General features: G+C 38.9%; 1 protein-coding gene across 2 annotated transcripts in view; it reads right to left on the reverse strand.

Annotated features, from left to right (window-relative positions):
* Positions 1-25273, reverse strand: part of chd6 (chromodomain helicase DNA binding protein 6) — a 93923-nt gene that overhangs the window by 29828 nt on the left and 38822 nt on the right. For both annotated transcript variants that reach the window (XM_039611967.1, XM_039611966.1), the window contains exons 3-19: positions 18511-19156; positions 16900-17044; positions 13821-13974; positions 12711-12860; positions 12370-12435; positions 12194-12255; positions 10269-10386; positions 9355-9441; positions 9059-9196; positions 7401-7522; positions 5379-5622; positions 4080-4256; positions 3789-3932; positions 3535-3633; positions 1099-1255; positions 490-700; positions 106-301 (exon numbers count right to left, since the gene is read on the reverse strand). In XM_039611967.1, the coding sequence (XP_039467901.1) occupies positions 106-301; positions 490-700; positions 1099-1255; positions 3535-3633; positions 3789-3932; positions 4080-4256; positions 5379-5622; positions 7401-7522; positions 9059-9196; positions 9355-9441; positions 10269-10386; positions 12194-12255; positions 12370-12435; positions 12711-12860; positions 13821-13974; positions 16900-17044; positions 18511-19156 (2916 nt within the window). The remainder of the gene's footprint in view (positions 1-105; positions 302-489; positions 701-1098; positions 1256-3534; positions 3634-3788; positions 3933-4079; positions 4257-5378; positions 5623-7400; positions 7523-9058; positions 9197-9354; positions 9442-10268; positions 10387-12193; positions 12256-12369; positions 12436-12710; positions 12861-13820; positions 13975-16899; positions 17045-18510; positions 19157-25273) is intronic.

The raw sequence follows: 25273 nt of genomic DNA on the forward strand, positions 1-25273 counted from the left end.
CAAATTCATTTGTATATCAGTAGGCATTCTGGTCTCATCAGTTACATACAGCAAGCGCAAATTTGTGAGGGCTTTTTTGGATGCTTTACACAGCTCTGTGCCCACCTGCAGGTCATTCTGAGGGTTCCAGTCTGAGTCAAAGATGATGCAGGTGTCAGCAGCTGTCAGGTTGATTCCCAGCCCTCCAGCTCTGGTGCAGAGAAGGAACACGAAGCGGTCTGAATCTGGCTTACAGAAGCGGTCGATGGCTGCCTGCCGCAGGTTCCCACGCACACGACCATCAATGCGTTCATAGGTATAGCTGGAGATAACACATCAACATAGATCTGAGGGTAAATCGACTTTTCCCCTTTCTCCTTTTTGAAATATGTTGCATAAAATGTTTTTCTTTTCAGATATTCTTCTCTCTTTCCCAAATTACCTGACTGACATTTCCTTTACTCAGAATATTACCTTGCTCTTTTCTAGCCTACTGTACTTTCCCCTTACCGTCTCTGTATGAGGTAGTCCTCGAGGATATCCAGACAGCGGACCATCTGGGAGAAGACTAGGACTTTATGTCCTCCGGCTAGCAGTTTTGGCAGCAGCTTGTCGATCAGCACCAGTTTACCGGCTGCCTGGATCATGGCCTGCAGCTGGAAGTCTGGTGCTTCTGGACTGTGGCTCTTCTTGAAACTTTCCAGAATCTTCTCTTCAGCTCCTAGAAAAACAAAAGAAGGCGAAGGTAAAGCAAGTCAAGGCAAACCAAGGTAAATTTATTTTATTTAAGCATCCTACGCATGTCAGGAAAAACACCCAGGACCTGGGTGCATGGCACTTTAACACAGCTACCTCTCGCACTCATGGTTTCTTTCTAAACTGTTTTGACTCGCTGTTAGCTGACAACATGGTACTGTAAATATATTGTGCTAATACATTAATAAGTAATAAATTCAATAAATAATTCTGTTATCAAAGATGTGTACATAAAACAAAGGAGGTAGATTCATGCACACAAGGTCAATGAGTGTGGGAGTGGAGAGTGAGGGAGTGGGTGAACAACTGTTTGACTATGAATAATGAATAACAATCTGTGAGTGCTTGCATGTTTGCTCTCACCTGTGATAAGGTAAGGGTGGTTGCAGCACTTGCGAAGCTCCATCATGGTGTTAATGAGGTTGGGCATGTTGTGCTGGTTTGCTCCTTTGGACAGGAAGGAGAAGTTCTTCTCCAAGATGGCTCGGTAGTATTTCTTTTGAATGTTGGTCAGCTCAACCTGAAAAGAAGATGGGAAAGAAAAAAAAAGCATCCAGAATATTTAAAATTGTGTTTCCTTTTTTTTTTTTTTAAGCAGCTGTTAAGTAATTACACCAGCAGATACAGTGTGCTGTGCGTCAGTGTTATGGAGAAGAAATCTTCAAGGGGACCTAGTGATGCTTTCTCTTATTTTCCTCATTGTCATACATCCTGTTGTAACAGTAGAGACAATAGAGACATGCAAACAGGTCATTTCCCCAAATTCGTACGGATACAGCCACTCAAAATTGCCGCTTTCAGCCAGAGGTCAGCTGGCTGTCTGTTGGGAATCCCCCCCCTCCTTTTCTTGGGGCGTATCTACTTTCCACTATAAACAAGCCCCTTTTACTTAATTGCAGAGTGTCAAGAATAGTTAGCTATAGATGATTTTCTCAGTAGTACTGTAGGGTCTTTACCTTAAAATATAGCTTTCGTTGTAAACGTCTTCACCCATTAAAATATAAAAACTGGAACTTAAGTTTATGACGGCATTTCAAAGTTGTTCTGTGGACATTGGCAGCTTTATAAATCATTTTCAGTTCTGTCCACGTACCTCAGAGTGTTTTTTTCAAGCGCTTTTTTAACCTTGAAACCATACAAATTAAAGTGTATTAGACCAGTGTTACTTTGATTGATACGCGTGTGTGTTACTTATCAGTTGTTTGGGCTGGGATGATGTCACTGGAAATGTGGGACAGGACTGAGCAAACAGAAGCAACCTCATGGTGCCTTCTTGAAAACAGGATATTAAAAGACTACCAAATACATGCAGGCTATACTACTATGTGAATTCCATACATTTAAATGTTTTCCTACTTGATATTAAGTTTTTGTTGCTTGCTTCAAGGAGACGATTCCATGCGCTCCGGTACCCAAAGATAAAAAGAGTGATATTCTGATGTCGTTGTTTTCACGAACGTGGACCTGCACTGAAAACTATTTTCTCTGACTGAGCGGACCTCAACGAATTTAAACAAGCATGTTCTGGCTTGACAGATCATTCTATAAAGTGGAAATTACTTAGATTTTTAAGTTACACTGTTATTAATTCAATATGATGTCACAAGGTTTGCAGATGTATCAACAGCAGTTTTAATAACTAACTCTGTGGCGGCTGGTGTGGAGAACAGATTTTAACAGTAAAATTTGACAAATCTTTTGTGATTAACTTTATAAAAAGGACAAAACACATCAATGGCATTCACTAAGAAGGTTTTACAGACAGGCAGAGATGGGGGTGGGGGTTCTTATTTCTCATCATTAAGAGGTGGTGATATGCAAATGAATCTCGGCAGCTGAACAACAAGCACTAAAATTAGGAAAGCAAAAATCCCTCATTTTAACTTTGTCATGAAGTTCAGAAAAAATAAAATAAAATTACAAATTATTTGTAATTATAGAAAATATATAAAAGGGGTATCAGCTGCTAATAATCTAAATTGCATAGTTAAAAAAAAATCTGTTGGGGCTGAGAGTGCCACTTGTATAGTTGCACATCAGGTTGAACGTTAATGACTGTAAATTCTCGCCTATCTGTCAGCACATGGAGTTTTTGCACTTATAACTAACTAAATAAAGACTGTGGGTTGGACGCTTATTTGCAGAACTCATACCTGTTGTTGAAGTTGGACTTTCTCTTTCACGGCGCAAAATGTTTGAAAATGTGTAGCGGCTCTGTAAATGAATGCGCCTCCACACTGCTCCCCCTGGTGCAAGAAATTACCACTGGTTTTCCTACATACTGCTTAGGGGAGTTACAAGTCATGTTTGCATCGTCTATGTTACAGGCAGGGAATATCATTACGGTTATCTATCAGTTGACAATCGGTCAAGAATTCCAACCATCCATCATGGTCCTGTCACTGATGTGGCGGCCATTTTAATCGGCTGTATCTGTATGTGTTTGGAATATGAAAGGAAACTGGAGCACCCAGAGGAAACAAGACCAGACACTCATCACAGATGAACATTCATTTTAATTAGCTGACAACTTCATTTTAATTTCATTTTGATTTAGTTGTGTTTTAAGAGACTAATAAAGACTAATAATACTGATAAAAATAAGTCTAATTGCTGGATTCAATATTGTTGCCAAGTGAATGAAGCTTTCATCAGTAATGTTTGATGAATCATTCAGCCAAAACAGAATGCAGCAAGATAAAAATATTTCCCAGAGAAGAACTCGGAGAACTGTAAAAATAGGAGCATTACTCCCATCTTATATTTCTATATCAAGCACACACGAAAACACAGCCCTACCTCTATGATCGTCTCTTCTTTAGGTGCGAGATTTTTCTCCACGTCATCTTTCAGTCTTCTTAGCATCATGGGTTTCAGAATGGCCTGAAGCTTCTTCACCTTTTGGAGAAATTAGACAAAGTGTGAACGTGATGCTCAGTAAGAGGAAAAAATAAACAGAGCGAAAGGCAAGATGGGCCGGAGAGAATAGCAATGTTAGCACAAAACATCTTGGTTAAAATCTAGAATGGATGAAAACCATAAACTGTGCATACCTGTTCGTCGGTCTTGAGGTCTCCAAACTCTTCGAGAAAGGTGCTTTCTGAAGGGAACTGTAGTGGCTCCAGGAAGTTCAGCAGACTAAACAACTCCTCCACTGAGTTTTGGAGAGGGGTTCCTGTCAGCAGGACCTTGTGTTCCTGTTGGAATATGTACAATATATTTAAGAAATAAAACAACAACAAAAAACACACAAAATCTGAAAAAAAAGCTAAGGATGAGATAAATAAGACTACATTTCAGCACTTAAACAACAGCCATTGTACTTTTAGCACACACAGACTAACCAGGTTCATGAGTTTGAGACCCTCAAGCAGTTTGCAGTTCCTGTTTTTTAGCCGGTGGGCTTCATCGATCACCACACAGCGCCAGTGCAGCTTTTTCAGCTCTGGACAATCAGCCATGATCATCTCGAAAGTGGTGATCAGCCCATGAAACTTAAGCACACCTGGGATAGTGTTACCCTGTGAGAGAGGGGAGGGTGAGAATATAAACTTCATATTTCAGGGTCAAGATAATCAAAGGTTAAGGTCAATATCACATCTGTGGTTCAGTTTTGATCCCAGTTTTCTTTGCTGCCTGTGATACACTTCTCTCTCTGCCCTTGTTATAAAAAAAGAAAAAGCATATTTGGTATTTCAGGGGTGGATATTATAGAACTTTTGCTGACTAAGAAATAAAATAAAGGATGCCTCAAACAACAGAAACTGCTACACAGCTGCATTATGTTCACATGACTAAAATTAGTATTCAAGCCCCTCGGATATTAGCAGAGATAAAAATTAAAGCTTGCATAATAAATGCATACACTATAGTAATGATAATTCTCTGTTATCTCTGTTATACATAAATAAGAAGCAATAAGAACCCTGATGCAACCCACTGTTACGTGTACAAGCCGAGTGAAAGTGAACGGTTGTTTAGTAACTGAATGGTTCAAGTTTTCCAATTTTTATTGATTTAAACATAAGCAGAAAATCATAAACAAAAACATCTGCTGTTTAACAGTGTCAGATAAATAAATACTGAGGCAGATGTTTAACAACACTGCAGTTACTTATGAGCAATAAAAATTTACTCTACACCTGCGATAACTCATTTGACCGACCACGAGAAATCATCAATCCAAAGACTCTGCACCGGTTCTATGAAGACTGTCTCCCAACTTTAACATTGGCTTTATCTGTATTCTTACTTCAGTTGGTCTATTTATTATTTAGGTGTTTATGCCTTTAGGTGTTTTGTCAAATAAAATACTGAAAAATGTCACAATCTCAGTTTCTTATAGACTAAGCTTCAAGCGCAAGTACAGAACAAAGTCGAACTGATTTTTTTTTTTCCATAGGAGAAGCTGGACCCTGTAGCATTTCAATTTTTTCCTATCAATTTAGTGATTGCAGAGCAAATAAAGACATTTTATATCATTGCAGAAGGCCCCAAAACCCCAACCCCTCTGGAATTTCAACAGGAATCAAACACCAAATATTTGAACACACCTTACATTTCAAAGCTTTTAGAGAAACATAACACAGCTGATTCAGTTCCTGGCTGATCAATGAGAGGAGATGACTGCAGTCAAACATTACCTGTGGGTCTCTGTGAAACATCTCATACTGCAGGATCATCTGCCGGCTGATCTGTGAGCCGTGGTACACAATAACGTTCATGTGCGTCCATGTGCGAAACTCCCTCTCCCAGTTGGTGATGGTGGACAGAGGCGCGATGATGAGGAAGGGCCCACGAATCCCCATGCTGAAGATCTCGTAGAGAAAGGTGATGGACTGAATTGTCTTTCCCAAACCCATCTCATCTGCTAGTATACAGTTTTTTCTAGGATGAAAAACAGAGGCATCCATTTGTGCAAATTATACAATAACTTCTTCATGTAATAGATTACAGTTTGTGTAAACATTATTGTCTCAACACATTTGTGATAATAACGTGAACTCTGCATCTCGTAACACGAATCAGTCAAACATACAAATGCTCCTCATCTAAATGATGATTTCTAATCTCGTAAGTTAAAAACTAATTTAAAAAGTTTGGGGTTTTAAAAATTAAAGTAAGGTTTGTTACATGTTTTTGCTTCTGTAATTACAGTAGAGCCAGACTTGTTTTACATCCCAACATGCGTTTGCTGGAATTTTCTTGTAATATTATGAGACTCACAGATTGGAAGACTGTTTCTCATGTGAAAGTACTTTTGTATTTTTGAAGTGAAAGGAAGTCTCACTGATCTTCTGCACCACATTTGTACATGGGTCACTTTTTGTGGAACTAATTTGTTTCAGACCAGCAGTGGAGCCGACTTTAGTCTGAAATGTATTTAGAGTGAAGCCATGAAATATGTCAAAGCTCTAGTAGGTGTGTAGTTGTTTGATTTCTTAATGTTTCTTTGGAAATGTCAACTCTGGAGTCAGACATCTCTATTTAACCCCACACATGTAGCACCTGCAAATTAATTTCGCTTCTGTGTGACCAAGCACTCTATGTCACAGTGTCAGTGCTTCTTTATCTTTTAGTTTCAAAGTCAACTCATGGTTTCAGTGTCTACATGGCCCAAATGATCCATGACAAAATCTCTATCACATCCACATGCAGAACAACATACAACTGTGTGGGGGAGGGGGGACATACTGACCCTTGATTTGGCGATTAAATCAATCTATTGTCTCATTTGGTCTAGGAGTCACACTCATTTTTATTTTGGACCTCTGCTTCTTGCAATCTGGAAGTGCTCACTATGTTTTCTAGTGTGTATGTGTGATGTTTTAGTTTATGTATACAAGTAGTGTCCCCCAAAAAGGACTAGGGGATGAACACAAACAATAAAATAACTGGGTTTAAAAAAATAATTTAAAAGTTCAACTTAAATTGCCTGTTTTTCTTTTGTTGTCTATCAAAGAAAAGAAAAGAAAAAAAAGAAACAAAAAACAAAAACAGCACATCAGCAGACCATGAATGCTGTTTTAAATAAAGGGAAAAAAATTAATGAATCATTCAAAGGAAGAAACCCACTTCTCTGCTAGCAGGAAGCAACAACTACTCACTAGTAGCTCAACACATAATTGAAGCACAACACGCTAGTGAAGCTGGCACACTGCGACACACTTCACCACGAGGACACATTTCCAACCCTGCCAGAGCTTGCCCACTGAGAGACTGGGCAGCGCTTCTCCGCAGCTTTTATACTGCAGTGTTGATTGATTGCTGAGTGGAGTCAGCTGCGCACTGGCTCCACAGGAGAAAGAGGTGGCACCTGAGTCAGGGAGAGAGCAGCAGGACACACCCACACACAGAGCACGCCTGCTAGAGAAGTAACAATGTATACAACCAGTATGTATGTATGTATGTATGTATGACCTATGGGAGCCATCCAGGTGAGTCGTAGTCCTCAGTGCATAATCGGAGCTTAACTGACTGTAAAACTGTTTGTTTCTGACTTATTTTAATTAATCAATTAACTGATCATGAGCTGATTTGTTCAGTTTGCTTTATTTCTGTTTTTTTTTTTTTTTTTTTAAATTTAACCCTAAATTTACCCTGGATTGATTAAACCTCAATGAGTGAATGTGACTGGAATGGTTCCAGTGTGTAAGTATATTCACCTGTTGTACCAGTTGAACAGTAGCCAGTTCATTCCCTCTAACTGGTATTCTCTGAGCTGGTTTCCATTCCGGTAATCTCTAGAGCGCTCCAACTTCTGCCATTTTTCTGGAGAAGGACGCTCCTTTGATGTAAACACATACAAATATAAATTGCTCTTTCAGTGCCTTCAGTTCAGTTTCATGACTTGCCCTTTCAGCACCTTTTCAGTAATTACTAAACAAAATGCAACAACAAAAATACAGTTATTACCACCCATTATTACATGTTATGTGCTGTATTTTTTGATTGGAATCATTACAAAACTCTATCCAAGAAAACTGGGATATAATCAGATGATGAAATTATTTGGTTCCTCTCATCAGTCAGAAATAAGATAAGTGAGTTGTGCCAGTTTATAAGTGTAAGATGAGGCTATTATAAAGGTTGAATGGGTAAATAAGAAGGTGATTATACTAGATTTTAAATTAATAATAGCAAAGGAGCTACAATAACTTGCTCAGTTTTTGCTCCCGAATGTCCGAAAATTGAAAGAACCACAAAAAATTGCAAAAAATGTATTCAACCTTGGAAAGTAAATGTGCTGTTTGAGAGGTTGGGATAATGACAACCTATCATGTCACACCACTGCCATCTCTTGCTTCTGCTTAGAAAGCAGTTATACTAACACTAAACAGCTAAGCACAGATCTATAGTTAAAGAACAGAATATATCTGAGGCAAATCAGACTGTGAGGGATTAAAAGAATTTAAAGAAAAAAGAAAAATCACACAAAGCTGATCATGTTTGCACTCATTAGCACTGGGAAAAAAGAAGCAACACCAAAATGGCAAATCTGAGGATCAGAGGTTGTAGAGATGTGGGCAGACAAGGTTGTCTGTTCTGCAGAAACAGCTAGAGATAAAACATAAAGTCATAATGGTGTACACTAGCGCAGTTTCCCTTTTTCTATTATCCTCCCACAAGCCTAACTTTATAATGTAAATGTTTTCTCTCACTATGTATCTAAGATGGCTCAAAAACGTCTGAATTGCCGCCCACATCTCCATATCTATTCAGAATTTCAAATGAGTCTCAGCTGTGAAAATAATAAATAAATAAGCCAATCGGAGCATTGTGGACTGTACTGAGAAAAAAGGGACATTATCTTCCTGTACCAGAGCAGGAAAAATAGTGTGAAAAATGGCAACCACAGTAGCAAATACACAGTTACACAAATTCAATATTATTCACAGAAATGAGTCCTAAATGGAGCACATTTGTTTAATCTACATATTATTACTTCAGCTAATCCAAGCACACCACCACAGCTTATGTTGCGACTGAAAAGGAACTAATGATCATCTTAGTGCAAAGGGATTAAAGGGATTAAACTGCTTCCCAATGGACAGTGACCAGAACATGACAGTATAAAACAACATAGTAAATCATGACCATTATCAGCCAGCATCTGCTACATAGTGGTATAATATAGCATTTTTTCAAAAACAGCAGGTCTGAAGTGCAACAGTGTGTTGCGCTTTTTCCTCAACTGAACTCAACCTTGCCCGTCTGTTCTTGAACTGAGGTTTGTTACAATGAGGAAAAATTTTCTCCTTAATTTTAAAGCGCTGCATCAAGTTTTCTTATGGTACTCATCTTCAATTACGTGTCTACTCACAATGTGTCTGAGGTCTGCAGGCAGTTTCTGGATCTCCTCAAACTCTTTGATCTTCTCTGGGTCCAAGTCCTCTTGCAGCTCCCACGTTGCCTCCTCATATGAGAGACTGCACCACTTAACGAGGTAATGGGTCACCTCCTACAACCACATACAGGAAAAAAAAAAAAAAAAAAACATTTTGTATTTGTGCCACAGGATTCTGAGTGCACCATCACACTGAGGATCTTCGGTAATAGCTACTTTCAAACCAGAAAAACACCTCTGTGGGAGGGTGTCTGTGTTTATGTGTTACCTACCTCTCCGGTCTCTGTATCTGTGGTAACAGCTACCTCCAGCACTCTGTCCACTTCTACATAGTCGGGGTTAAATAAGTCCTCATCGGGCTACAAAAAACAGACAGAGAGGGATGAAGGGAAAAAAAAAAAAAAAAAAAAAAAAAACACAAGGAAAAAAACTGTTTGATTCTAAAAAATAGTCTCACATAAGAACACCTGCAATGTAATTTGACTTTAATCATTAGCATAGTGTCACAAACCGGGCTGCAAGACCATGACAAAAACCCAGAGATGCATAGTGCCATTTCTCATTTTTGTAACTCTTCCACTGACAATTCTTTCTTCTCTTCTTGTACGGTGCCTATACATAGTTCTCCCCATCCATAACAACACAATGCCCTCTGTTGCAGTAGTTAAAAAACTCCCAGGTAACAACCATGACTTAAAAAAAAAAAAAAAAAAAGCATAAAAATGACTTGCCTTGACACGTTGCAATATTTGAACCCATTTGTCAACCAACTCTACTAACAGTTGAGAAACAGTTGTGCAACAACAACGATTTCTCTCCCATGAAGTCTGACAAGGTCGACTCCCATGAAGATGAAATTGTGCACTTAAGAACAAATTATGCTTCTGTGTCAGGGTGTTACCCCATCACGCCCTGATGGAGTTAACCTGTTAACCTCTGAAGCACCCTGAACACTTTGCAGTAACACGGGATGGATGTGCTGTGAATTATCAGGCAGCGTGGCCCATTCATTACATACACAACCTAATCATATTTATATGTTCATAATTATTTTGTTATGGGCAACATGGCTTTGGAAATGGTTAGCTGGATAATAGCACATTAACTTCTCTTGTCATTTAAAAGCAGAATATTAACCCTTTATCCAGTCCTGAACAGCATATGAGGACATGATGGTTAACCTTACCTCGACGAACAGGTGTTTCATCTGGGCTTGTTTGGTCCTGAAGCGCTTGATTTTCTGGTGGATTCTGGGATCTTTCTCTAGTTCTTCCAGAGTGGCCCATTTGCAGTGTAGGTAGGAACTAAAATGACATGACAAAAAACATTACCAGCTACTTAGCCTTTCAGCTCTGGGGGAGAACAGCTCAGAACAGGATGTCAAAAGGATGATCTAAAACCTGAACACTGAAAGTGGTTCAGAGGCACACGAGAAGATGATTTAAATACTCGTACAGTTTTCCATTTTTATGGGTGGATTCCCAAAACAATCAGGTGTTTGCATGTTTGAACTGTATGAACAGTTGAAAATCAATCCATAAAGAGAGCAGTCTTCACCTTATTCAACATAACCAGTGTTTTCTGCACTGCAAGTGATTAAAATATGCATTTTAAGCTAGAAGTAGTTACCTTAATTGGAATTAATCAGCAATACTGAGAAAGTGTTCCCTAATTAAAGGGAAAGGAAAGATAGCAAAACAAATTCTAGTACTGCTCCTGTGGCTGCAGTTTAACATACGTGATTTAATCTATGAACCGCAACCCATAAATGGACAAATACTAGAAATGTATCTGACGTGTTTAAGGCATACCATGCAGACACTATCCAAATGCTTATGTATTTGCAATTGCATTATGCATAATGGTGATTTTTTTAATACTACAAATATTACACTATTACTACATATTTCTAATTTCTGAATACATTACTCTAAATAAAGAAACAGAAAAGTTAAACATTCATACTGACTCAGTTTTGCTGCTCAAGCGAACTGATCATGTTTTATTCATCACCTCAGAGAGTAAATTACAATCTTAATTACTAATGTATATTTCTCTAGGTCTTTTCTTTAAGATAAAAGGTCCCAGAGAGAAAAAAAAAAGGAGTCTCAAGAGATCCCTAGGCTGGCTGGAGAACCTGAGCCTCGGGGATAAAATTAACCGAGTGCTTGTGAGACTACAGATGCAAAGCTACAAGCAACTGTTAGAGAACAACATGTGTATGAACTTCAAATTACTTCAAATAAATGTCATAAAAACTATTAACAACTTCAACAAAGGCAAGAGATTCCTTTCATGCAATGAATGTGAGGTTGTAAGCCGAAAGATGACGAGTAACTGACATCCCTCCAACCAGTAATTAACTTGTCAAAAGAACTAATTATTGGCATTGCTGACCTTTTTGTCAATGCTAGCAGCTGTCGTGCAGTCAAAGTTATCATTTTATCAATGATGGTGACGACTGCCTAAATATACAAGAGTTTACACGGTCATGTCCGCACTTTCATGCTTTGAAGTATGGAAGAAAATTAAGTGCTGGTTTATCATGAAAGCAGTGCAGATCTGGCCTAAGACTGTTTGGCCACATAAGCAATTATAATCTGCTGGCTGGCTCGCAGGTGCGAGTGCTACTGGAAGTGCAGTTTTAGACTGTATTAGACAGAGTGGTGGCTCTAATATTCTGTATCAACTGTGAATACCACTATTTGTTCTCTAATGTGTGTCTTTCTCTTATTTTTATATATAACCCTCTTGATTGTATATATTTCTCCTGTTTGCTATTTATCCCTGTCTGTCTACTATTTAAATCCAGCACAGTTGGTGCAGAGCAGCCACAATTTCGTTGTACATATACAATAAAGGGCTATTCTATTCTAGTCTATTACACACAATTTTGCTAACTTGAGGTTAACCTGACATCAAACCTACAATGCAGCACAACATCTCTACCTGTGTCTCCTCCAACAATGATCACACAAGAGGCAAAGGAATGTCTTCACTGTTGTGCAGGAAAACATACAACAGTGAAAGTGGCCTCATCTGTGACAGCTAAAAATATCAATTTCCAGTATATGTAACTGCATGAATAAGCAATGTCAAAGAGGTACTCACAAATTTCTATATTTGACATAAAACTCCTCAATCTCCTCCGCTTGGTCCTCTGATGATGACGTCTATGGAGATACAGAAAGAGACAGAACTAATAAATGAGAAATAAGCGAGCAGCGAGAAAAAAGAAAAAAAAAACTACATAAGCCGAGTGTGTGTGTTCATTCTCTGTCCTTCACCTCTTTCTTCACTGTTTTTACAGCCAGAATTTTCTCAATGATGTTGGCCTCATCCTCAGGTGGTTCCTGGGAGACAGAATCAGAAGATTAACTACTGAAGCTTAAGGCTGCAATGCAATGCAAAGGTTTTATTCAAACAGGCCTAACACTAAGACTCCAAAGCAACAAACTTTTGTAATTAGATAAACACCAAAAATGTATTTTAAAAAATTCTCATGCATTTCATTTTTAATGCTATAATTATTAAGATATTAAATATCATAAAACCGTTTTGATAAAACAGATGTAACACAATTGAGAGAAAAAGTAAGAATGAACTAGGTGACCATCTATGTGCTTACCTCAGCCTGCCATGCCAGAGCAGTGGCATTGAGCGCCGCGATGCGACCGGCTCCAAGAACTGCAATAGTCTCTCCATCATCATCTACCACCTTAAAGTCCAAATCTTCGTTGTACTTTCTCCTTTTGACTTGTCGTCCCGAACGTCGCTTCTGCAGAAGAAGGGGCAAAAAATGAGGGAATACGGGGAGAGAAAAGGATAGAAGAATTAAAAAGAAGACATGAGGAAGTATATCTTCAGGTAAACTAAATAAAAGAGAAATGACTAAATATTTATGCTCAGCGACTACGTATCAGTGTTACTCTTACACTTTGCAGATACTGCAGTGAATGTAAGAAAGAATGCTAAGCTAAGCTAATTAAGTTACATTGACACTCTCTGATGTGGAAATCTTGTCCATTTTATTTTGTGCCTTCAAAAATGTCTTTCCAGTCAAAAAGAGAAGCAATCTGTAAAACTCCACCTGCCTCCTAAGCCCACCCTATTTCTCAGTGACACGAACACATTGCTCTCCTGGATATATGAAACACACTAGTGTTGGCTAGTCCAGAATGTCTCCAGCTGCTACAGAGTGCTGGAGGAAGACTCCAGATTGGTACCAGCAAAAGAAAAAAGCATTACCGCAGCACCAGCATTGATATTCTGTATACCTGTCAAATACTGAATTGACTTAAGTGCTCATCTACCTCCACCCTACCTCTAAGCCTTGTAGATCCTAGAAGAACTGCTTCTAATTGCGGACTGCATCGCACAGTCAAATGTTCCTTCCTTAATGACGCAAATCTCAACATATCCATGCTTTCAACTTTTAGTGGCTCTTGTTTATTTAATGGCCTTAGACATTTAATCCTGTTTTCCATTTTGGTGGTTTGTGCACCTATTTTTGACATTCTCTATTTTTTAATGTGCACTCTGTTCAGCTCTGGTTGTTTTAAAACTAGTATATAACTAAAGACGACTAAAACTGCTAAGATTCCTGCCATTAAGAATGTTACTGCTGGTCACAATCTCATCAAATCAACCCTTTATCCTTTGTGTAGGTTTTTCTTTGTAAATACTGTCATGACAGCCTGCTGTGTTCAGCCTCTATCCAGTTTTGCTGTGCACTCACTGCATTATCCAGGGGGTCTTGGCTGTCCTCTCCACCCATGTTAATGGCTGACATTGAGGTAGTGTCATCACTCTCCACCCCCTCCTGGACAGCCAGCTCCTGGTTTCTCCTCTTCCCCTTCTTCTTCTTCTCCACCGGCGCTGCGCCAGGATCTCTGTGAGGGCAGGAATTCTGATGAGTAATTCGCCACTCTAGTAGCCTGCAGCAGCATTTTCTCACTCAGCGGCTGGAAACTCTGTTGCTCCCTGAGGATTTGTGGCGGACTGGTTGAGGAAGTTCTTTCAGCCCTTACTCTTTGTGCTAATATGCTGAAGTATTGTCATTTCCTAATCACGAAAGACAACCACTGATTGATCACAGATTACAACGAGACTTCCCAACTGCTACCTGACAGCAAAATCAGAGCCTGAGAAATGACAGTAATTGCCTTGTTTTGCAACATTTTAATAAAGGAGTTAACAGCAAAAGAGCAAAATATAATGTTCAATACTTGAAATGATAGGTCCACAGCTTTAAGTACTTACAAAAAATACAACTCACAAATCATATCTTTTTGTTTTCACTTTGTCAAATCAAATTGTGGTATGATGGAAATCCATTTTTCCCCTTTTTAAAAATGTTATCCATCAGAAATGTAATTGTGTCTCATTTCTACTTCTGTAGCTTTCACAACATTTTTTCACAATAACTGCAATAAAACAATTTCCCTTTGGGGATCCCTGAATTGTTTCTGACTCCTTTTATTAATGTATAGAATACTGCCATAAAGCTATTCATTTTAAACTAAGAAGGGAAGCAACATAAATATTTTGACATTCTCGAGCCGATATTTATTGCCTGTTGAATAAGCAATCAAGCATCGTTGACACAAATAAAAAAAAAAAAATCAAACTCTAAACAAAATGTTGACATGCAGTATAAGCCACTTTTTGGAAAAATTACTCAATATTCCACACTTTCTTCTGCCACTGACTTTACAATATAACAATCAAATGCTAATAAGTCAAAAATGTAGCTGACACATGAACTGCTTAGAGTGACTAATGATTTAGGATAATACTGGCAGGCAGAGTCCGAGGCGCAAAAAGGATTCATCTTCTGCCCTGGTTAAAGACATTTTCTCTCTCTTGCACAAAAACTGTGGCAAAGTGAGCAGTAAGAAAAGACAAAAGCGGTAGATTAAGATGGATTTACAGCTGCACCACATGAGGTTTTTCTAATCTTCCCGTGGATGGTTTTATTCGAACAACACATGACGGATACCAGAGTATAACCTGGAAATGACCCCAAGCCAGAAGAGTTCACAAGGTCTTCTTTTCATTACTACAGTGGATCTTCTCTCTCTCTCTCTAACATTTTATCTAGTTTTCTCCTCTCCTCTCTTATCTGCACTCTTCCTTTACATCATTATCCCTGTAGCTTCTCATCCTTACTACACCACTCCCCCACCCCCACCCCTTTCATGGCACTGATCATCATCTCTTCCCTCCATTCTCTTCATAACTTTCATTGGCAGCTTCTTCTCTTCTCTTCTCACACTCACTGGTATTTTTTTTTCCTTCTTTGTCTTTCATAACTCGGCTGCTTCCTTTCTTAACTTCACATCTGTTACCATTTCTGTCCTCCCTCATTTATTCACAATCCATTTCTTCCAAACTATTTTAATCACAAATTTCTGCTTGCACATCTACTGCTTTTGTCTGAGAAACCTGCTCTTTCTCTGACACCATCTCCTTTCTCTCATTCGCATTACAGCATCATAACCCTGACTCAACTTGTCACAAATATGCATTCCAGTCTACACCAATCTCTTGAGCTCCAATCTTTCTCTTTATCCACAACCTAATAGTTACTGCATGCTGCTGTGACACATCTAAAATCATCCTAGCACAAATGTAATTCACAAAGAAATCCTGTCTAAAGTCTGCCATTCTTTCTTAAAATAACCAACAGTAGCCGCCTGAAAGCTGGGTCCGAAAATGGCAAAGTGTATAGATGACAAGAACAAATAGAAGCCTGGCCGCAGACACAAGCTGAGGAAATACAATCTGGTACAACTGCTGTTGGGTATCGTACGCATGCTAATGTTTTACAATAAAAGTTCCATTAAGAGATTAAATGGTTCCATCCACTTAAACAGTAAGGCTGTTAATATATGAATGGGTTACAGGAAGGTCTGGTTCAGTTCGGAGTGCAGTTATTAATGTTATTTAAAATGTCGCATGTGTGCATCTTGTGCTCACACTTCAGTTACTCATCAAAATGAGTTCCTGTATTAAGACATGAGAAATTAAGCTGATCAAACAGAATTCAGAAAGAAAAGCCCAACTTTAATACAGGTATGTTCTGCAGGTGAGTTAAATAAAAACCCTGAATACTATTAAAGGATATAAAATATGACAGTAGCAGCATTTATGACAGATGTGTCAGTGCTCCCTCCATCTACCCTCTAATTTCTCAGCTTTTCAAAAATGAGCTGATTAATAGAAGGGGGAATAGAAATGACAGTAAAAGAAGAACGGCTAAGGTTGTCAACTGCAATTAAACAGTGCGTTATTAAGGTATATGCATCTTTATCATATTTATACATCTTCCTGTGCTTATAAGAGGTTTGTGAGATAAGACGTGAATAGCAGAGATGCTTAGTGATGGCAGCTGATAAAGAGAAACATTTTAACAGCTTGCATGGACGTGTTTGTTTATCTTCACATTAAAATTAAAATTCAAACATATTTTGTAAAATTAATTCGTTTTCAAAAATTCACAAATTTCAGAAATCACCAGCTTGACTTTAGTGGTTTATTTTGCGAAGGTGAAAATCTTACTATGCATTCATGATGTCCTGGGTCTCTCTTTAGTATTTCTCCTTTATGTAGCCTCAAAGTGAAATATTTGTAACCAAGGAACTGCATAATTTGTTGCACACGACAGTTTTACTGCCGACTTCCTCGCCATTATTGTGCACTTCAAGGGGTTTTCTAGTGCGGCCTCTTTTCTCTACCTTCTTTCCCTATAGCGATATTCTCCTTGTAAATTCTTCTCTCCACCCATGAACTGTTAGCCTGTCAGGAAGTCTTACCTGGGTTTTCGACCCCTCTGTTTTGGCGCTGACGGGACTGGCGTCTTGCTGTTCGCCTGACCGTGGTTCCTACCATGGCTGTGGGCGGCCTGGGTGCCGTGTCCTCCCCCTGGGACTTTTGTGTGGACTCCTTGGGTAGAAGAAGCTGAAGAGGATTTGGAAATTTGTGAGCTAATGCAAGCTCTGTACAGGACAAGCGGCGGTGGTCACATTTCAATGATAATTTTAGTCATTCTTAAACTGAAGTTGATTTTTCTTTTCTTTTTTTTTTCCACAGCTCTTTTGATGAACATGTATTAACATTAGTTTGCTAGGGCCGTTGTATGGCAACGCCCTGCATTCTTGAACACTGTACTTGGCTGGTAAGCAGACTTATTACATACCACTAAACACAAGTACCAGGAATATTGAAATTTTGACCTGATGGTGCAGCTAAGTGATTAAGGGGTCAGTACATTATTTTAATTCATCATAAGCAGACTATGAAAATATTAATATCTTGGCTAAATTTTATACCAACTCAATAATTTTCAGGACTTAAAACCAAACCCCACAAGCATGGTCCAAAAGGAAGAGTCTGCATGCTGATGTAGATAATCTTGACCTAGGCAGAATGTTCTTATTAACCAAGAATGTCGACATCACCGTGAATATTCACCCACAGGGGAACATGTGAGTTTTGTCTTGTGCGGTTTGTTTTGTTGTTTTTGTTTGGTCACAAAAACAGCAGACACATTGGGAGTATACGAGTACACACTGTCCCCAAGCCAACAGTGGACTGTCAGCAGCACTGACAAAGAATGCAAAATGCAGCTTGTAGTTGTTTCAATAATACATATAAATTCTATTATCCTACTTTCAGTGTCATCTAAGTCTATTGCTGGGTTTGGCATCATCAAACATGCACTGATATAATTTTTGCAGAAAATCTTTTTCTGTTCCTCAGCTATTGAAAGAATGCTAATACACCCACCCACACACGTGCAAACACATAACCATGCGTACTCGGTCTTAATTAAATCCAACAATCGCATTATAATAACCTCTATTTATGCTGACATGTCTGATCATGATTTAAGGACATTTACGAACAGGACAGGCATCATCCTTGCCTGCCAATTAGTCCTGAACTGTTCGAGCTCAAACGCCTGTTGTCATCACATTTTTAAGGTTTTGTTCTTTGGTTGTTGACAAAACACAGAACGAGACACTCATTCACACAGACTTCAAAGCAGCAGAGGTTAGCAGACAGCAAACACTGCCACCATCACATAAGTAAAGCAGCCGGGGTGTATTTTTTTAATTAAAATTACTACTGGTACCGTCATTAGACATTAAGAAGCTGTCAACGGACACAGCCTTGAAAAACGGCATGTGGCACATCAGAATAAACACTTTTTGCAGATGATATTTATTAATAAGATCTGAAGAAGTAGCTTAACCTAAAAGTATTTCTGGTAGCAATTAACAAGGGCAGTAATATTTAATTGCCTAGTAAACTAATCATGCACATCACTTCTGTAGGTAAAGCAAACTACACTATTAAAAACACAATCAAAAACCTCTTGCTGCCACTGCCACACAAACAAAAACACTTCACACTCTTCAAACCTTGATTCGAGGGTGCAGGAGGTAGGACTTTGACCTTGGGTTTTCTTCCTCTTTTGCCAGGGACCTTGACAGGTATCTGAGCCGGTCCCGGAGAAACAGCGGCACCTGACGTTTTAACCCCCGACACATTTTTCAGCACCGTCTGACTCTCTGTCCTGCCCTCCTTTCCCTTGGTCCTGCGCTCCTTACGCTCCTTTCCCTGCTTAGCCTCCTTGGGCTCCTTGCTCTTTCTCAGGGAGACCACTATCGGCTCCTTCTCCTCCCTTCGTTTCTTTGGTTTGCTGCTCTCCTTTTCCTCAAACTCCACTCCTGCTTTCTCCCATTCCCTCTTGTCCTTTTTCTTTCGTTTCTTCTTCACTCTGCCTCCGCCACCTCCATCATCCTCCTCGCTCATAGAGGAGGGAGGCCGTGGGGCTCCTCCGGAGTGCTTAGCAGCGTGGACCCCAGATGTGGTGCAGTGATTGGATGTCACCGTGCTGCCCACAGGGGTGAGGAGGCGGAGCTGGTCCTTGGTGCCCACAACCAGGTGTCCCCGTGGGATTGTGGGAGCTGTAGTTTGTGCGTTACTGTTTTGGTCCGAGGAAGAGGAGGAGGCTGCTGCAGCGGAGGCCTGAGGTGGTGTGTGCTTCAAGAGGCCAGTGAACATCTGAAAAAGAAGAGCGTGTCATAAATACAGTTGATCATTACACTGTTCCTTATTAACTAATAAATTCTACTCATCTCTACTTTACTGTTGGGTTTAAATTCTTCTCATGAATACCTCCTGAGCAGACGTCTCAAAGCAAAAGTCCTCCAAAACAGCAGAGTGTTGAGTATGACAAAATAATTATCGACCTCATGAAGACATGTGACGCTAAAAGTAGTGTCTGTAGCATCAGATGTGCAGAGAACTAACACCTGACTCGGCAGTTCCCTTAAGCTCTATGAAACTTTGCATTTTTCAGTTCACTGTTTTGCTCTTAACAGCATACAGCTCAGCTCTTTTGGTTCACTTTCAACATATAGCAAAATAAATAAATAAATAAACAAAATAAAAAGAAAACACTGCTGTTTATTTTCTCTATTCCAATAAACATACTGAAGCCAAATAGTATGGGAAGTATTCTTCAGAGTCGGTGGAGATGAACTGAGGAGAAAATTAGACAAAGCTTCCAATAATGGCATTTGATTAATATCGAAGAAAAATCTGCCATTTGCAACAACCCTAATAAGAAAATTCTCATTCAGTTCCTGGTTTAATTCTCTCTCGATCCAAAATGCCTGCAGAACACCGAGTACTTGCTTCAAAATCATGGCCTCTCTGCACGATCAGCATACATTTCAGAAAGCCCACTGAATTTTACACGCCCTCGCCAATGTCTCACACACAATCGTCTAGTGAAGGCCCTTCGGCAGGTGTCTACGTTGGCAGGAAACCTGAGGAAGCCTACCTTCATATACGAGGCCTTCCGCCAATTAAACTGTGGTCGACTTCACGGCCTTCGCTTCCTCCTACCCGGGACTAACTACCACACGGATGTTCTAGTCACAACACTCTTGGGCTTTAACATTCTGGTCATTTATTCACTCAATTAGTTATTACTGTGCAACATCTGACCTTTGGCCTTGATTCACCAGGTGTGTCACAGCCAACTAAAACTAAACTTAACATCTTTTTAATTGTTTATTCGTTTTTAGTTAAAATGGACAGACAATGAAAAATGAAGAATACTCATTCTGGGCACATGCTGCTTGATGTGTGAATCACAGTGTGACTAAAGACTTAATATGCACAATATTCCCCCATCAGCCCCCATGATTTTACAGCCTTTTGATACACATCCCAAACACCTGAACCACCCGGACACCCTGAGTATAAGTTCTATTTAATTATCTGCTATACTGCACCAAACAAAAGAAATTAGAAGTTTATAAAGGGGAGGCTGGCAGGTAACATCTGTACCAAATTCAGCTGGTGATTCAACAGCTTCTTTTTCGCAACATAGCTACTGTCAGCAAGTAGGACTCTTTTTTTGTCATTTTATTTTATTTTTTTATTACTGCTTTTTGCATGAGTGCTTCTATCTGTAAGTAAGTGTTTTACATGAATCTAGTGGAGGAGAGGACCAGAGCAGACATATATTAAAGTGCTCAGGGGAGTTAAGAATAGATATTACTGCTACTATTATTTTGTATGCTGAAGGTTTTTATCCATTAGCAACAAAAAGACACACAAAATGTATCACTTCTGTATTCCAGTTAAAGTTCAGCTGAGAGGGCCCCATGCTTAGACTAGTAAATGTCATCTGAGACATTCATAATGAAGCCTAAAGTGTAAAGGTTTCTGTTTTAATCACATCATTCTCTAACACACTATGACTTAAACATGTCACATCATGGTACAAGTGTAACCCTTCACATAAGATACTACAGTAGGATAAATGACAGAGGTGGAACAAGCATCTAGGACATACTATCTATTTTTAAAAAGCAGCTACTCGGGTGCTGGTTTAGCTCAGTGTGCGAACACATGCCATACGGCTGAGAGCGGCCGGCCCAGGTTTGAGTCCAACCCACGGCCCTTTGCTTCATCTCTTCCCCTGCTTTACTGTCCTCTCTTTACTGTATTTATCAAATAAAGCTGAAAAGGGCCACATACACACACACACACACACACACACACACACACACACACACACACACAAAAAAGCGGCTACTTTTAAACATGTTTTTTTATTTGTATGTTAAATCGGAAAATGAGTAAAGTCGAAGTAGTGGATTGTGATAAATTTAGCAATATCCCTAATTTCGGAATATATCAAACTATGCGATGTTGCGAGGACATTGTGACATCACATATTCCTACATCCTCATTCTGAAACAGTCAAAAATGCAAAGTCCATTCAACAAAACTGCTCCCAACTGCTCAATCAGGACAGCACTCTTCCACTCTAACCTAACAGATCCAAACGTGAATTATTGCATCATCTTCAAGCAGTGCTGTAAATGTCAAAAGGGTCATTTCCATCACGGCTATATCTCTAACATTAATGGAGAATAGATGAAGTTACGGTAGCTTCATTGTCCACCACATTATGACATCAGGTTGTCATCTCATCGAAATTAGGTAGGAAGCGAAGCTCAAGTATGCTAATAAGTCTCTTGTGACTGCATAAATATTGGAAACCATAAATATTCATGACTAGTAGGTGGACCTCAAGGTCAGCATAACATGTGGGCAAATTGTACCTATCTGCTAAAATCAAAAATGTAGATAAGATGTTTCAATATCCATTGGTTACTTTATATCAAATACAAAGAAATTGCAATTTCACTGGGTTAAACACAGCTTGTACTGAAGTCTGCAGTGCTTGATTGAGGCATTTCTAAGGTGTTGCATCCAATGATGAACTCCAGTCTACAGGAATATTGCTCATATTTAGCACAAGGCCAATTTCTCTATTGTATTATCACAACCAGTCCAACAGCTTTAACAAGATATTACACACTCTGTGACTCTGCAGCCAGATCCAGTGCAGAGCCATAACTAAACCTAACAGTTGCTGTGCACTATTAGATATTCAAGGTGGTATTCAGCTAAGAAACAAATGAGACAAATGAAACAAACTTCTCATTAGTTGAGAAAGATAGATAAGAAAGATGCTAGATTTTAGAGATCTGTAATTGAGATGCCAAACAGGATAGCATAGTACATTTTTTGACGTAAAGAATTTATTACACCATCCACCAATGTAAGGTTTATGGCACTACTGTGTTTTGGTAAGTACTAAAATCATTTCATGTTTCTATAATAGCTAATTTGTCAGACTAATCAAAATGACATGTTCAACGCTAAGATATAATTAGTAATGTTATCCACAAATCTTAAAAAAAAAAAAAACAAAGGAAAATTTAAGCACATTATTATGTCTTTACTGTTATTTACTCAGATTACTTAACAGAACAAATTAGTGTTAGTAATTGAATGTTATGCTGGTTTAATTTCTGACTTCACAGAGATTATAATAAATAACCATGTAATTTTAAATACGTTTTTTGGCCATTTCTAAAATATTTAGGTTTTCTTGTTTTTATGACTGGTCTAATGAATTTGTTAAGGCTCAAATAGTAATCCTGACGTAGCAAATAAACCCCAATATTTGCAGAAAAATGAGCCACATGTTTTTGTATGAAATTATTAATGCCTGCAGAGGTGACTAGTCATAAAAACATCGTCCAAAGACATGCAGCTTGTGGGGATAGGTTAATTGGATAATCCAAATTGCCACTAGGTGTAAATGTGCGAGTGAATGTGAGTGCGAATGGTTGTCCGTCCCTGTGTGTTAGCCCTGCGACAGACTGGCGACCTGTCCAGGGCGTACCCCGCCTCTCGCCCTATGACAGCTGGGATAGGCTCCAGCGCCCCCCGCGACCCTGAAAAGGATAAGCGGAAGCGAATGGATGGATGGATGGATGGATGGATAGTTATTACCTTCTGCTCCTGAGTGATGCTGAATACTGAGCAGGAAAATATACTTTGCAGAGCATTAACATGGCACAGAAAAGCAGAACATCTGACCATCGTGATATAAAGTTCCATCGTAGCATCAATTCCTACTTTTGGACATTTATACAAAATAGTTTGCGCTGGTGTATAAAGTATGGAAAAACTGTTTTTTGTGAAGCTATGGTGCCCTTTACTCACCAATTATCTCTGAGTCCAAATGCAGGTTTGTGCTTAATTAAAGAAAAACCCTGAAGGGGTTGCTGACATATCATGCACAAACTTTACCTGCCAGGATATCCAGGTATATTATAGAGTATATTTGGCAACCAGGCAGCTGTTCACCAAACAGTCAGTGCTGTTAAAATAACAGCACTGACTGCCTTATAACAACTTTCGTTTTTTTTTAACTACAAAAAAAATGCTGCCAATGTCAGAGGCAATGATTGGGTGGATGGCTAAGATGCAACATTAGAATAGAATAGGCCCTTATAATCATTGTACATGTATAACAAAATACATGTCGGTAGACACGGCAGCTCTGCATAGCTGAGGTTGTGTAAATAATGATGTCAATTCTTTAAATGTGATACTTCATGTGCACTCCTTTAATCCAGAAGACTATGGAAAAATAGTTGGTCAGTATTGTTGTTCAGGAGGAAGCACAAGCTGGGTTAAGGATTAAAATCTGGACAGGAGGTAGTAGCAAATAAAACTTCCAAAAACACACAGGGAAACGCTCCACCATTGTCATCATCTGTCCAATGAATTTGCACAGCTAAACAACCAGATAGAACAAAGAAGAGATAGTTGCAGCCACTGAGAATGATTAAAACGCAAAAGAAGAGGAAGGGGAACAAGCAAGGGCAGAAGCGACAGCTGAGACCATCTGCAACTTTAGCTGACATGTACTGATGGTAGAGTCACTGCAGTGAGTTACACTGAAACCTTAAGAAGAAAAGCATGATTAAAGACAGCTATGGAAAAACTAAATGTATATATTTACTTATTTATTTGCCTGAATTAAGATAAGATAAGATAAGATAAGATAAGATAAGATAACCTTTATTAGTGCCACATGTGGGAAATTTGTTTTGTCACAGCAGGAAGTGGACAGTGCAAAAGTTATGAAGCAAAAATTAGAATAAAATAAAATAAGAATAAATACAGTACACAACTGTACAGAATAGAATAGAAGAATTGCTTATTAATCTATACCATAAAGACCAAACATTATTCTTTCCAGTGATTTATATAGTTGCTGTAACTTACATCCAGCTCTGTTTGAGTGAATTCATGTGAATCACCTAAATCCTTCATACAAAGAACATGAGACAAAATTCCATTATAGAGTCTGTTTTTGCAAGGAGTGCATTCTGCTCACATTGTTCTTCACTGGTATTTAGTCTGTCAATAATGAATGCATCCTTCATAATTAATAATAATGTGTTGCCTGATTGGACACTGCAGGGAATTTTTCCCTGCTTTGCTGCACCACAGGCAGGTCAGTGCAAAAGGTCGGCTATTAAAACTCATCCTACAACTGGCATGAGGAGTCTTGCTCAAGAGAACCACAGCTAGGCAGATGTTTTCCCAGACAAAAGCTTGAAATTTAATTGGAATGTTGAAATAACCCCCAAACTACCAAAAACACCCCAAGACTCCACAGCAAAATATGCTTTTCTGGCATTGTTCTCAATTCCAGTGCTGGTCAAGTATATATGACCACCATAGTAAACTGACAACGATGTTATAAAAACACGCATAAAAACCTGTGTATCTTTAGAATAATATCTGTAATCGTTAATAAAAATACAGCATTATATTGTGCAAGTTAATGCATCTACTTCATGCATGAGCAGGCCAGAGGCACTAGCTAAAAAAAATAAATAAATAAAGAGATGGATAAATAATAATAAATAAATGTATGGGCGCCAAAAAAAAAAAAAAAAAAAAAAAAAAAAAAAAAAAAAACATCAGCCAAACTATCAATATTTTAAAATGATCAATTCTGAATGCCTACCGAGTTCAGTGTGCTTTTATCTTCCATCTGAAGGTTTCAACAAGGGCATGAGAGTCAATATGCTGTCTCTGTGTGTGTGTGTGTGTGTGTGTGTGTGTGTGTGTGTGTGTGTGTGTGTGTGTGTGTGTGTGTCCCCGTGTGTGCGTGCATGCGTGTCTGAGAGCAGAGTTTGACTGATTTACATCGTTGATGGAAACTTGCTTTTAAAAGACTTCCCACTGGTAAAACTATAGCACATGAGACAGAGTACTTTGTAT

Source organism: Oreochromis aureus, linkage group 5 (assembly GCF_013358895.1).
Source record: "Oreochromis aureus strain Israel breed Guangdong linkage group 5, ZZ_aureus, whole genome shotgun sequence".
Classification (NCBI taxonomy): domain Eukaryota; kingdom Metazoa; phylum Chordata; class Actinopteri; order Cichliformes; family Cichlidae; genus Oreochromis; species Oreochromis aureus.